Source organism: Apodemus sylvaticus, chromosome 20 (assembly GCF_947179515.1).
Source record: "Apodemus sylvaticus chromosome 20, mApoSyl1.1, whole genome shotgun sequence".
Classification (NCBI taxonomy): domain Eukaryota; kingdom Metazoa; phylum Chordata; class Mammalia; order Rodentia; family Muridae; genus Apodemus; species Apodemus sylvaticus.
In genome coordinates this window covers 23,289,297-23,302,804 of record NC_067491.1, presented here as the reverse complement: position 1 = coordinate 23,302,804, position 13,508 = coordinate 23,289,297, and the positions used below count along the sequence as shown (strand labels likewise).

The 13,508-nt window shown below is 42.2% G+C and overlaps 1 protein-coding gene across 2 annotated transcripts in view; it reads right to left on the bottom strand.

The window, feature by feature from the left end:
- The window catches only part of Zdhhc17 (zinc finger DHHC-type palmitoyltransferase 17), a 61,731-nt gene that overhangs the window by 38,304 nt on the left and 9,919 nt on the right, over positions 1–13,508 (bottom strand). For both annotated transcript variants that reach the window (XM_052164989.1, XM_052164990.1), the window contains exons 2-3: positions 4,482–4,585; positions 958–1,080 (exon numbers count right to left, since the gene is read on the bottom strand). In XM_052164989.1, coding sequence (XP_052020949.1) covers positions 958–1,080; positions 4,482–4,585 — 227 coding nt within the window. The remainder of the gene's footprint in view (positions 1–957; positions 1,081–4,481; positions 4,586–13,508) is intronic.

Here is a 13,508-nt window from a genome sequence, read left to right as displayed (position 1 = left end):
TTCTCAACAGTGAAAACAGCCAAAGACACTACACTGGCGTCTGCCACACCAGGTTTCTGTGATGGTGCCACGGAAAAGCAGACACCTGTCAACCTAGATGTCCACCCACGTGAACGTGCCTTCATAACGATGAAACACAGGGCCTCCTAACCACTGAGTCAGATCTGAGAGTACTCAAGATGCACCGAGGAGAGCCAAGAAACTGAAGGAGGGAGACGGAGCGAACAGCATACTCTACAGGAAGCCGCCCCTGGGGACATCAGGCCCTCCATGCTGTCCCTGTGGGGCATCTCCTGGGACTTAGTGGCTGGTGCTTGCCCTGGCCTTAGTGTCTACTCTTCCCTCTCTGTGCTGCGTTTACCTGTCCATTTAAAGCAGTCAGGTTTAGATTCACATCTTCACCTGAAATATCTTCGGTCCAAAGTATCAAAAATCACTAATAGCCTCCTCGCACTCAGCTCTCGTCTTTCTTATTAACGGCCAACAAATTTACACTGAAGGATAGAAACCGTTTTATACTTAGAATGTGGAGTGCGTACCACACAGCCCTGCCTGGTGTGAATGATAAGAATGTCACCTATCACTGTTTTCCCTTCTAGAATCCATACTAAGGATAAACTCCAGTCCCCGGCTCGCTTGGACCACACTCCCTCGTGAGCTGGGATACTGGGTAGCACAGCCAAGCTTTCTACTTCAGTTCCTCATTCAAACAGGATAGTCTCAACAATATGGCGAAAAGACATACGTATGCAAAGTGTTCTATAGAACTCACCCGTGTAAATCTTCGGGGTAAGTTAAACATGAGGTTTTGAGGTTTTTGTTTTTCTTTTAAGTATACAGAATAAACACCATGAAAGGTATTGATTTTAGAAATTGTCAGTTCTTATGATAAGTAATTTCAATGTTATAGCAAGAGAAAAACCAAACGCCTATTAATGAAGAGCACAGAACACATACTTGACTAAATCTATCCTATTATTGATGGCAGCCCAATGAAGAAGTGTAACGTTTTCCTTGTCCGGTTGCCGCACGTCGTAACCTGCCTCCACCAATTCTCGGCAGCGTTCATATATTCCATATCTGAAAAAGAGAACAGGTCATGGCCTGAGCACTTAACAGACATCGAAAGCTGAGCACAGTATTTTCAGAAGCACTGCTTGGGGGGCAGCGGGGGAGGGGTAGGGGGCAGGATAGCCCAGGTTGGCCTTCAGTCCACAGGAACCTCATGCCTGAGCTCCCGAGTTGCTAGCATCACACTTGTATGACATCACACTTGTATGACATCACACGTGGCTTCATGCTTCATTACCACACTTACAAATTAAAGCCATCTTCAAACATATATTACTTAAAAAATAACAGTATCTCAACAGCTTTTACTAACCCTTTTTTGCAACTCTGAAATATCTCATTTATAATAAAATTTCATAAGATAAAAGACAAAAATATCTCAAAAAACATAAATCAGTCAGTTTCTTTATAACTTGGTTCACAAAACTATTGCAGACTTAAAAATTATATAGAAGCCAAAAAATAAATTTTAAGAAAATATGAGAATTTTAAGAAAAAAAGAATTTTAAGAAAATAAGTAACAGGGAATACTCAAGACATTAGAGAATGTCATGAACAAACAAACCCTAGGATTCTCCATTTATAAATTTAGCTGATATTCCTGAAAGCAAATAAAACTTTTGTGTTGGGGTAGAAAGGGCAGTGGGAAAGTCCTGTGATCCGGGTCAATACGTGACAAACTAGGGAAGGTCCCCTAGAAAGCCCCAGGAAGAGGCTGGCATCTAACAAAGGGGAGAAAATGCACAGAGGTGTCCTCATCACTGTGCCCCAAACCTTACTGTTTTAAAGATTTATTTTTATTTTATCAGTGTTTGCCTGCATGTGCGGGCACACAAACACACACACACACACACACACACACACACACACACACACCAGTTATGAGCTGTCAGGTGGGTCCTGGGAACCAAACCCAGTTCCTCTGAAAGAACAAGAGTATTTTTATCCCTAAGAAGGTTTTTATTCATTAGTATTTTCTAGGTATAAAGCTGATTTATCTAACTATTAGAAAGAAGTTTTGTGGGAAAAAAAAGTCATAATAAAAAAAATTAAGTCAAGCCAATAATCCACATGACAGTGGAGCTACTGATTTTAATCTAACAGGAAAAGGTAGAAAACTGTATTAATTTTAACTGCATAAAGAAAATATTTAAATTTCAATAACATTATTTTAGCTGTCTATTGTAGCTGGAATTATATACTGACCAAAAGCAGGCTGTGCTCTTCAGCTTCTGCCTACATCACATCTATCACTATAAAGGAAGGAACTCAGGCAAGAACCTGGAGGCAGGAACTGAAGCTACCCACTCTGTACATATGTGCACATAAGTGTGTCATAGTGCACGTCAGAGCATAGCGTACAGGAGTCAACTCTCTCCTGGCACTCTCTGAGTCCCGGAGGAACCATCTAGCCAGCCCATTAATGTCTTCTTTTATTAACGACTTGTTTTTATTAACTGTGTGTGTGTGTGTGTGTGTGTGTGTCAGGTACTGCAGGTCAGAGGCATCAGACCCCCCCTGGACTGCAGTGCCAGCTGTCCTATGTGGATGCTAAGAACCAAAGTCTAGGCTCTCTGCAAGCGCAGCAGACTCTTGACCACTGAGTCACCTCTCCTGTCCCCTCTCCTCCAACTCCTGCTTAACTAACCTAATTATGAAAAATCTCAAGTATAAATGAACAACAAAAAACAACAGAAAGTAAGTTACCAAAACTCCATCAACAAGCTACACGACATAATTTTTAATAAAAATATTAGATTTCTGGAATTATATAACACAAAAACTAACTTACATAAATTTAACAAACTGTATTCCGACAATCTTTGTTTGTTTTTGTTTGTCTGATTTGCTTGTTTCAGACTGGCCCTGACTTCACCAAACCTCCATCTCCCCCCCTGCAGAGAGCACTAACTGCACATTAAAGGCGGGTGCCACACCCGGACAGTCTCCTTCTCCATTTACCTCCTGCTCACTGGCCCCCTAGTGACCCCTCCCACAAGCCTTCCCCGTCAAGTTCAAAATGGGGAGGATCCCCATGGGGGAAGGTTACAGAAGAGTAAGCAGCAAGGGGACACTAACAGCAAACATTAGGACTTCTCATTGTGTGTACAGTGTGCCTAACAGAAATAAACTGTACACACATCCATAGAGCCCTCACACTGTTGCTATCCCTGATTCTACCATGTATGTACATGCACACGTGTGCACGAGCGCTTGCACACTTGCACACACACACACACACACACACACCATTAAGTAGAATTAGTATGTATCAGTATAGAAAGTATATGCTAATAAAAACATGTAGTAGGAAGAGAAGAATCAAGACTGATCCTGCTCCTCTGATAATTTTCATGTGTCTCTATGAAATGGGTCAATATGCTAGAAGAGCAGATTTCTGAAATGCCATGTTCTTAATATTTTATTTCCCACATGTGAAACTGCTCTAGAAGTCTGATACATTAAAATACAACTCTTTAGGCAGTGTCTGGTGGTACACACCTTTAATTCCAGTTCTCAGGAGGCAGAGACATGCAGATCTCTGAGTCTGAGGCTAACCTGGTCTACATGGTGACTTCCAGGCCAGCCAAGGCTACATAATGAAACCCTATCTCAAATAAAACAAAAGCCTTTTTCCAATCTCATCCACAATATCTAGACTTTCAAAAAGAAACCCGACAGGAAGCACACTAGAAGAGCAGGGCAAGGAGGAAGGGCAATGAGGGAGCCAATATAGGGCTAAAGGACATGACATGGATGCATGAATCATAATGAAATAGATTACCTTATAAAATTAATACATGATAGCGTGTTTTCTTTTGAACATAGATAAACAAAAAGATCAAGACATGATTAAAGTATACTGTGACTATTAACTGTGATATATAAACCTTACTTCATGCTGAAGGACTCAATTCGTGTTTTTTCTGTCTGTAGATAAAAACATCTGTTGTATTTCAACTTACAAATGATTTGAATTATAATATTCTTAGACTCATCCACCATATCCTTGTCCAATTTCAAAGACCAACATAATCTGACACTTTGAAGACCACATTTTGAACATTTTTGTGATATCCCTTAGTAAATCCACATTCATACATAAGATTAACTCTTGTTGTATTTGTGTACCTGGTTTTAGGGATAGGGAATTTGGGATATAACCCATGTTTTTAACTCAAAGGTGCTTTTAAAGTTGGAAATGTTCTCTAGTTGTTTACATTCAATATTCTTAAAGTAAAATAATAAATTTCCACTAAATGGCAAGTACCAAAAGCTAACAGCTGGTGCAAATTACAATAATTAACTAAAATACTGACATTTCCCCAAGGCATTTGAATATGTAACTCAGATTTCGAAAAATAAAATAAAATAAAAAAAGAAAGCCAGCAAACATCAGAAACCCTTACTGTGTAGCCTTGACGATGTCCCATGTGCTGTAGTCATCGATGTGAGTTTTCCGCCCAAGAGGTTCACCATATCCATGGTTATAATGGCTCTGTGGTTTGATTTCCTTAAAAAGAAAAAGCACATAAACAAGAAGTGAAAAACTACAGAAAGTATTTTAGTACTTTTATTTTTGTGCCTTTTGACAAATATTGAAGTAATTATGCTTAGAATTCATCTTCTAGAGAAAAAGCGTAGTCAAATGATACATCTATCCCTGGTCTACAGTCCCCAAGCGAACAAGCTCTGAGGTTAGAAATCAGTGATAAACTAGAAACTGGCTGTCACACCAGTCGCCTGTAGGTTCTGTGAACATCTCATTCTCTTCCGTCCTTTACAGCTCGAGAACAGCCTGAGCTCCAGCACTGTCCCAGACAAACCCTAAGACACTGACGAGGGAGAGCTCACACGGTCTCTCAGAGAACGACATTGCAAGAGCATTCCTCTCTAAGCATGGTGCAGCACACCTTTAATCCATGCAGTCAAATCTTCAGGAGTTCAAGGCCCGCTGGCCTACATATGAAGTTCTAAAACAGTCAGAGCTACATAGTGAGACCCTACCAAAAAAAAAACCAAAACCAAAAATCTTCTATTCCCTGGTACTAGCTTTCCCTAATCGTTCTCGATAAATAAGCAACTCTAACAGAATGTCTAACTGTCCAAATCCAGTCATGCATCCCACAGCACTTCAGTCAACAACAGACGACCACACAATGCACGAAACTACCCCAGAGCTGAACACTTCTTACCCCCTGGTATTCTCACCACAGACAGCTTCTAGGCACTCCACACTCTGACATGCTGCCACACTCCCTGGGCAGCATTCCCTACCGCCGCCCCGAGGGCTGAACTCTCAGGCAGTCGTGCTAACTAACCTCTAAGCTCTGTGCGGAGCTCCTAACCCACAAACCTGTCTAAACTTCTCCTCAGCACTAGGCTTAAAATACGGCAGGCAGGGCAGAAACCGTATCATTGCAGTATCTACTGCACAGCAGAGCCTCGAAGGACTCTAGTGCCCCTCTCAATCTCACTGAGTAGCCCAGACTGACCTCAAACTCACAATGCTCCTGCCTCAACCTCCCAAGTATTAGCACTGGACCACCAAAAGGAAATAAAAGAATGATGGGATTTTCTTTTTCATATTGAAAAACACTTTAATCTCAACACTACCGGCGGCAAAGACAGTGATCTGTGTGAGGCCATCCTGGTTCACATAATACATTTTAGGACAGCAAGAGTTACACAATAGAGAGACCCTGGCTCAAAAAACAAAACCAAATCAAACAAACAAACTAAAACCACCTTAACTCAGTTAATATTTCTTTACTTCTTGAAGATGATATTGAGTATTTCTACCTATAGGACAATATCTGCAATATATTATTAACTAATTTCCCATGGCAATGGACATTATTTTAAAATTCTCCCTACTTAAAATAACATTTATGATGGTTGTAGTGGCACACACTTTTAATCCCAGCACTCTAAAACAGAGAGAGGTAGATCTCTGTAGTCTGTGGCAAATCTGGTCTACATAGTAAGTTTTAGGACAGCCAGGAAGGACTACACAGAATACCTGTCTACCAAAAATTAACAAACTAATTAATTAATTAGTTAAAATAAGTATTTGCCTACTGTTTATTTTTGAAATTTTCCTGTTCGAGTACTTTGAAGTATAAGAACTTTACTGGAATCCTGAGATTCATTTAACATGTTTAAATTAGATTTGTATATGCAAGATTAGATATTACTTAATTTCTGACTTAAAGACATCTGTCTCATTTCTAGTATTGCTGATTTATGACTTCAATGTATTTCTGACATTCTACAACTAATAGTCATATACACTGCTCTTTTCCTTGGGCTTCTCTAGTTTTGACTTTATACTTAAATACAACTACAATCTTTAGTGCTACTGACCGAATATTCCCACTTCTCAAGCACATAGATCAGACAGCGCTTACCTCACACACCAGAAGCAAGCACGGGCCCTCTGAGGTCACTCAGCACTATACAGCGCTCTCCTCCACTGCATGGTAAATGGTATTTCGCTGCACCAATACGTCACACAAAAATACTGTCCCCGCTTATCTTTGGGATACTGTGCTGGTTAGAGCTGTTGATTTAGGTAAGCGCCTACTTACAGATAAAATGACTCAGTTCCTTGAACTTCATTATTAAACTGACTTGGTGTCCTGAACCTCATTATTAAACTGCCCTCGGGTGGCAGCACCACTTGATACCTTTGTTTCCCTAGAGCAAAACAAAGAAAGCTTCTCAGACTGGCCTGGGAACTTAGCAGCTCCAGGGCACATCACTGTGACAAGGTGTACTTGACTGGAGAGGGCTGAAGAAAGGATGGACAGAACAGGGGATACCTACAACTCTTCTAGGCAAGTTTTGTTAGTAATAAGAGCAGAAGTCAGAACAGAAAGAGACCTAAGGAAAAGAATGGTGCTCAGCTTGGTTTCAGAAATGAAGAATTATTTCCTCACTGGTAGAAATGGTGTGGTGAGGCCAAGAACTGGTGGTGTGTGAGAGAAAATAAGGGGCAGGAGTCAGTGCAGCATCGTCTGTCAAAAACCAATCAAAGAGATCAAAATCCGGACAAACTGACATACACACTACACTTATGAACTAGAACATTCATCATAAAGATGCCATTCTCCTCACATTTATATATAGGTTTAATGCAATTCCTATCAAAATCTCTCAAGATTGTAGCTATAGACGAGGTTATTATTCTAAATTTATATGGGAAGACACCTGTTATCTTCTAAAAGTCAATTTTAAGAACTATTACAAAGCAAAAGTTACCAACATCGCACAGGGCTGGCTTAGTTTTAGACACAAAAAGACTTGAGAAATAGAACAACAACAACAAGAACAACAACAACAAAAAAAAAAAAAAAAACAAACCCCAGAAATTAAAACCCATATATTTGCTCAATGATTTTTTTTAACAATACAAAAGCAATTTAAAGAAGGAGTATTCGGAGATGAATGGGAATCTATAGGCAAAATTAAGATTAAAAAAAAAAAGATCAATCCATTTTTCTAAAAAGATTTATTTATTTTATGTATGTGAGTACACTGTTGCTGTCTTCAGACACACCAGAAGAGGGCATCAGATTCCATTACAGATGGTTGTGAGCCACCATGTGGTTGCTGGGAATTGAACTCAGGACCTTTGGAAAAGCAGTCAGTGCTCTTAACCACTGAGCCACCTCTCCAGTCCTGATCAACCCATTTTTTAAAACCCAAATTATATAAAAAACAACTCAAAACTTATTACAAAACTAAATGTTAAAATATATATATATACATACATACATACATACATACATACATACATACAAAACCTTTAAAAACATAGTGAGACCAGACATCTAAAAGTTATCAAAGGAAAAAGCACACTAGTCAATAACTTAATCTGGACCTTTGTTATCTAGCCTCCAAAACTGGAGAGGGGCTCTCCACGTGTAAACCATCTGGTCAGTGGTATTGTATACCAGCAGCCCTAGTAAACTAGTACAGATAAGAGATACTTTACCAAAGATACAGGAATGAAAATATTCAGCAGAAAGGATATTCAATATCATCAGCCACTCGGGAAGTGGCAACAGCTTTACATCACAAGCATTAGAATGGTCCAAGGGCATGGTGCCCATACCAGTCCTGTGATCCCATCACCAGGACACCGAGGGAGGAGCATTACAAGGGCCTGAAGCCCCCTGGCCAGAGGTGGCAGATGTTATCTAAGAAAGAAAGGGGTAGGCATCGGGCAGAGAACAGCTCCTTAGGTAAAGCGACTACTTAAAGCCATATGGATATGATAAACTTGTCTTTAGTCCCCAACCCTCGGGAGACAAGGGGCAGGTTCTCCAGCAAGCCAGCTAGACGCTCCAGTAAGCTACCAGCCGAAGCTACCTGAACGATGAGCTCCAGGTTCAGCAAGAGACTAACCTTGAACTATAAAGTGGAGAGCAACCAAGAAAAACAGTAGCAGTGCGCGCGCGCGCACACACACACACACACACATTCCACATGGAGGGGAGGGAAAGACAGACACACACACACTCCCCACCTTGGAGGGGGTTGGGGGAGAGAGACAGACAGACAGACAGACACACACACACACTCCACATGGAAGAGGGAATGGAAAGACAGACAGACAGACAGACACACACACACACAAACACACACACACACACACACACACACACACACACACACACACACACATGGTGGGTGGGCCACTCATAATTTAATAGAATTGCTGTCTCCATTATCTATTTTTAGGCTTGACATGAAATATCTGAAACCAAGGGCTTCCTTGTCATCTTTGGCCTAGTTCAAACCTCCCTACTTGAGTGACTACAATATAACTAGTTTGTTCCTTATTTCCTAATCACAAATCAAACAACCCCGCAGCTGTTAGCTGTGACATACCTAGTGGCCAGTTGTTAGCGCCCGTGTAAGAAAGCTCTCAGTCATGTGTAATCTGGGGGCTACCAGGCGGCGTGGCAGAGAAAGGTGCTTGCTGGGTAGCCTGGGAAGCACAGGTCAATCCCTGGAATCTACACAACTCCATGAAACTGAACACAAGTGCTGTGACACATGCAAATTATGTAACGCACATACCATGCGCGCACATTCACTAATTTTAAAAGTTTTGACTAGCAAATCCACAACCTTTCCCTTCCCCAGCAGGAAGGTCAACACGCCCACACTCGTGATCCTTAATAAAGGCACACCAAGAGCTGTCCCCTCTCTTTCCCTACCCCCAGTTCACCTTTAACCCCCAGACTTACTACAAATTTCTTCTGTTTCATGCACACACACCTGATCCTAAGTCCACACTCCCACCCCTGCCTGCCAGCACTCTCCTACTTAACTGAATCACAAAAGAAATCTGAAAATCAGACTGGAAAGAAGCCAGAGCAATGAAGTAATAAAGCAACATTATCAGATCCCAATGAGGATGCGGAGCTGATATCAGACATACCCAGCTATGGGAGCGCAACATGAGTAGCCACTCTGGAAAACAGCTTGATTTCTTAAAATCATTAATATACAACCATGTGATCCAGGAACTGCATTTCCCCCAAAGAATTAACATTGTGCACCTGTACACACATACTTATAACTAAATATAAAAAGTATGACCTATATATTCTATAACACGCACTAACTGTAAGCTGGGAAGCGGTCATTTACAGTCGTGTATGGAAGGGTCTATCACACTGTGAAGCATTAGTAATGTACAGAAGAACCACCACGAACACCTGACAAATCTCCAAGAATCATGCTGTGTGGGGAAAAAGTCAATCATGTATGGCATGTTCTAGATGATTCCACTCACGTGCTCCTCGATGGTGTGTATGTGTGTACGTGTACGTGTGACATATATGGGTGCATGGAGATGTGTTACGGGTTTTGATGCCTAAAGTTGAAGTGGGGTGTCTGCCTCAACTGCTCTCCATCTTTTTCTTTTCTCTTGATTGTTTTTTATGTATGGCATCCTCAGAGGCCAAAAGAGGGTGCCAAATCTCCTGACCTGGAGTTGCACACACTTGTGAGCTGCCCAGTGTAGGTGGGGACTGAACTCCGGCCTCTGAAGAGCAGGGAATCTCTTAACCACATTACTTTCTGAGACGGGTCTCTCACTGAGCCTGAGCTCGGCATCTGGATAGACTGGCTGGCGGCCAAGCTCTGGGGACTTGCCAGAACTCATCTTGAAATGCATAGGAAATACAATCTCGGGACAAACGAGGCTCAGCAGGTGAGGAGCACAGCTCTCAGAGAATGCTGCCCACCTACCCGTGGCTACCCACCTACCCACGCTGTCTCCTTAAGGCAACTCACAAGCCCAGGAGCTCTGGCTCCAGGGTCTGACAGCTGCGCCCACATGCACAACCCTGGTTCCCATATATACACAGAATTTTTAAATACGCAAATTTTTAACAATTAAAAAGTTAAAAAATAACATTAGTAAGAATAGCTAATTGTTCTTCCTAGGTACTATTCTGGGCTTTATTAGGAGACTATACATGGACAACGAGACTGCTCCCACGTATGGCTGAGGGAGGTCTCTCTTACAGACATGAGAGAGAGGAAGGGCAGCCAGAGGCATCTGGAAGAGTCCAGAAGAAAGAGAGAAAGTAGTACACTACCCATGCCCAGCAGACTAGACCACGGGGTCAGAACATGGGGAACAAGAAGAAGACAAAGAAGAGACCAAGAACAAGGGCCAAGAAGGAACCACAGAGAGAGAATAACTGATATAGCTGGGTTATAGGGCGAAATGCAGAGCTGGGGGAGTGAGCTCCTGAGCTGAAGAAGGTTCTGGAATGGGACGGGTGAGAAGAGCTACCTCCTGGTGATGTGGACAAAGCCAGGGGCCACCTGGTACCACAGAGTCATGTGACCCTTCTGTCAGTGAGAAGGAAACTGACTGCTTTTCAGGAGGGGGATTGACATCACAGGTCCTGAGAAATGCTGGCTTTTGTCTAACAACAACAGAACTTAGGGAGTTTCCTTTAGAGCTGACAGTGACAATGTTTCAAACAATTAAAGATGCTACTGGAAACCACACCATTACTATCATGTGTCACAGAGAGAAAACTGCCAGTGGAACCATTAACAACATCTTTATCATTTGAATCGGAGGGTTATACTACTCACGAGATCCTCTACAGAGGGATAGGCAGATTTAATCGGTTACTGAACTGCTACATTTTCATGGTCAGAGCTGGTCTGCACCCCACTATTTAACCTACAGCTGTCAATGCCACCTGTAAATCCCAAAACAATGGAATCTCCTTCCAAGCCACATTCCACATGTTCCAATGCTGTAATTTTCTTGACCCTACTGGAAATTAGCTATAGTTTGAACATAACCAATAATCATACACTCTCAAATATTCTTTCAATGGATTGCTGACTAAAGTGAGGGTCTGCACATGTATAGTTACGCTGTGAGGAACAAAGAGAGTCATTTACTAACACCACTACTACCACCACAACAACCACCACCAACCACCACCACCAACAACAACAACCACCACCACCACCAACCACCACCACCACCACCACCACCAACCACTACTACTACTTCCCCAAAGCAAACGACACCATTCACTGCAAAACACAAACCTCAGTTTTAGAGTTTGAAAATGTTAAGCCTCCAGCACTTAGTACATTAATTCATTCAATTCTATAAAGAACCCTTAAAACAAAGGTTTTCTATTATCCTAGCATTTTCAGGAAAGAAAATGGAGACACCCAAAGTAAAAGTAATGTGCCCAAGAACAGAGTTTCTATCAAAGAATGTGGCAGTTGGAACACAGCACTCTCTCTTATGTACAAGAATGTAGTCTGGCAGATCTTCACATCAGATGTGCACAGGACCACAGGGATTTTCATCACATCAGATGTGCACAGGAGGATGACAGGGATTTTAAAGCAGTACCAATTCTCCTTCCCTGATTAGCCTCTGGTAACCACCGTTTATTCTCCATTTTCTGTAGTTTTGTAATTGTAACTGTATACAGGGGCTGGAAGAGGGCTTGGGTGGTCAAGGGTTGCTCCTTGTACAAGCAGGAGTACCTAAATTTGGAGCATCAACATCCATTTTTCTTAAACTCAACAACATCAAAATTTCAAAATGCAGTTAGGGCTGGGAAACAGAGTCAATAAAATTCATGCCATGCAGTCATCAGACCTCAGACCCACATGACAAAGGAGCATCAGTGCACTTAAAAGCCCAGACTGGGGAGATGCGGATCACAGAAGTCCTGGGGTGCTCTGGCCAGTGTAGCCTAACCACACACACACACACACACACACAACCAATCTTACCAAAATGGTTATCTTTTAAAGGATATTATAAAGTTTATTGTAAAAAACTTAGCAAATGCAGAAAGCATCACAATCACAAGCTAGCTGGGCATAGTGATGAATGCCTTTAATTACTCCCAGCTCTTGGGAGGCAGAGGCAGGTGGATCTCTATGAATTTGAGGCTAGCCTGGTCTATGGGGATCTCAATGGACTTCTCTAACGTGGAGCAGCCATTCTATGAGAGCTGCAGGCGGCGTCACCCTGACTTAGGTCTCACTATCGAACAGATGTCCATGCAGTGATCCACCACCAACCCAAAACTCCAGTCAGACCTGGAGCCAGAGCAACGATCAGCTGTCTCCTCTGTCGTAACGCATTTCATCCCTGCACTCAGTCCTTCCTCACCCCAGTACTCAGCCTTCTTCTGTCATCTCTACGGTGTGTACGGCTGGACCCACATGGACACTGGTTTACATAGTCACCTGTAGTGCTGGCTAGACCCTGCATATGAGAGAGCATATGGGTTTTTCCTGAGATTGTATAAACTCACTTAATATTATGTTTTAAGCTCAGCAACTTCCCTACAGATTTTGTGACTGCATTTTTCTTTCTTTCTTTTTTTTTTTAAGATTTGTTTATTTATTTTATGTATGTGAGTACACTGTCGCTGTCTTCAGACACACCAGAAGAGGGCATCAGATCCCATTACAGATAGTTGTGAGCCACCACTTGGTTGCTGGGAATTGAACTCAAGACTTCTGGAAAACTAGTCAGTGCTCTTAACTGCTGACATCTATCTCTCCAGGCCTGCATTTTTCTTTAGAGCTCAATAGCATTCCATTCTTTAAGAACAGAAACAGGATCTTATGAAACCCAAGTTAGCTTGAAACACACTATAACTCAGGCTGGCCCCGAACTTCCAGGAACCACTTGCCACACCCTCCGAGTTCCCTGAGCGTACAGCACACGTGGGCTGCGTCAGGCCCAGCCTGAGTCCTGATCATTCGCCCTAGTGCCTGCACAGATGCCTGGCTCGCAGCTATAAAGAGCATCACAACACTGTATCTGCACACTGTTGCCCAAGGAACAAAATGTGAAGCATGGTTTCTAGTTAGTGTATGCTCCACAGTGAGCAAAAAAGACATTT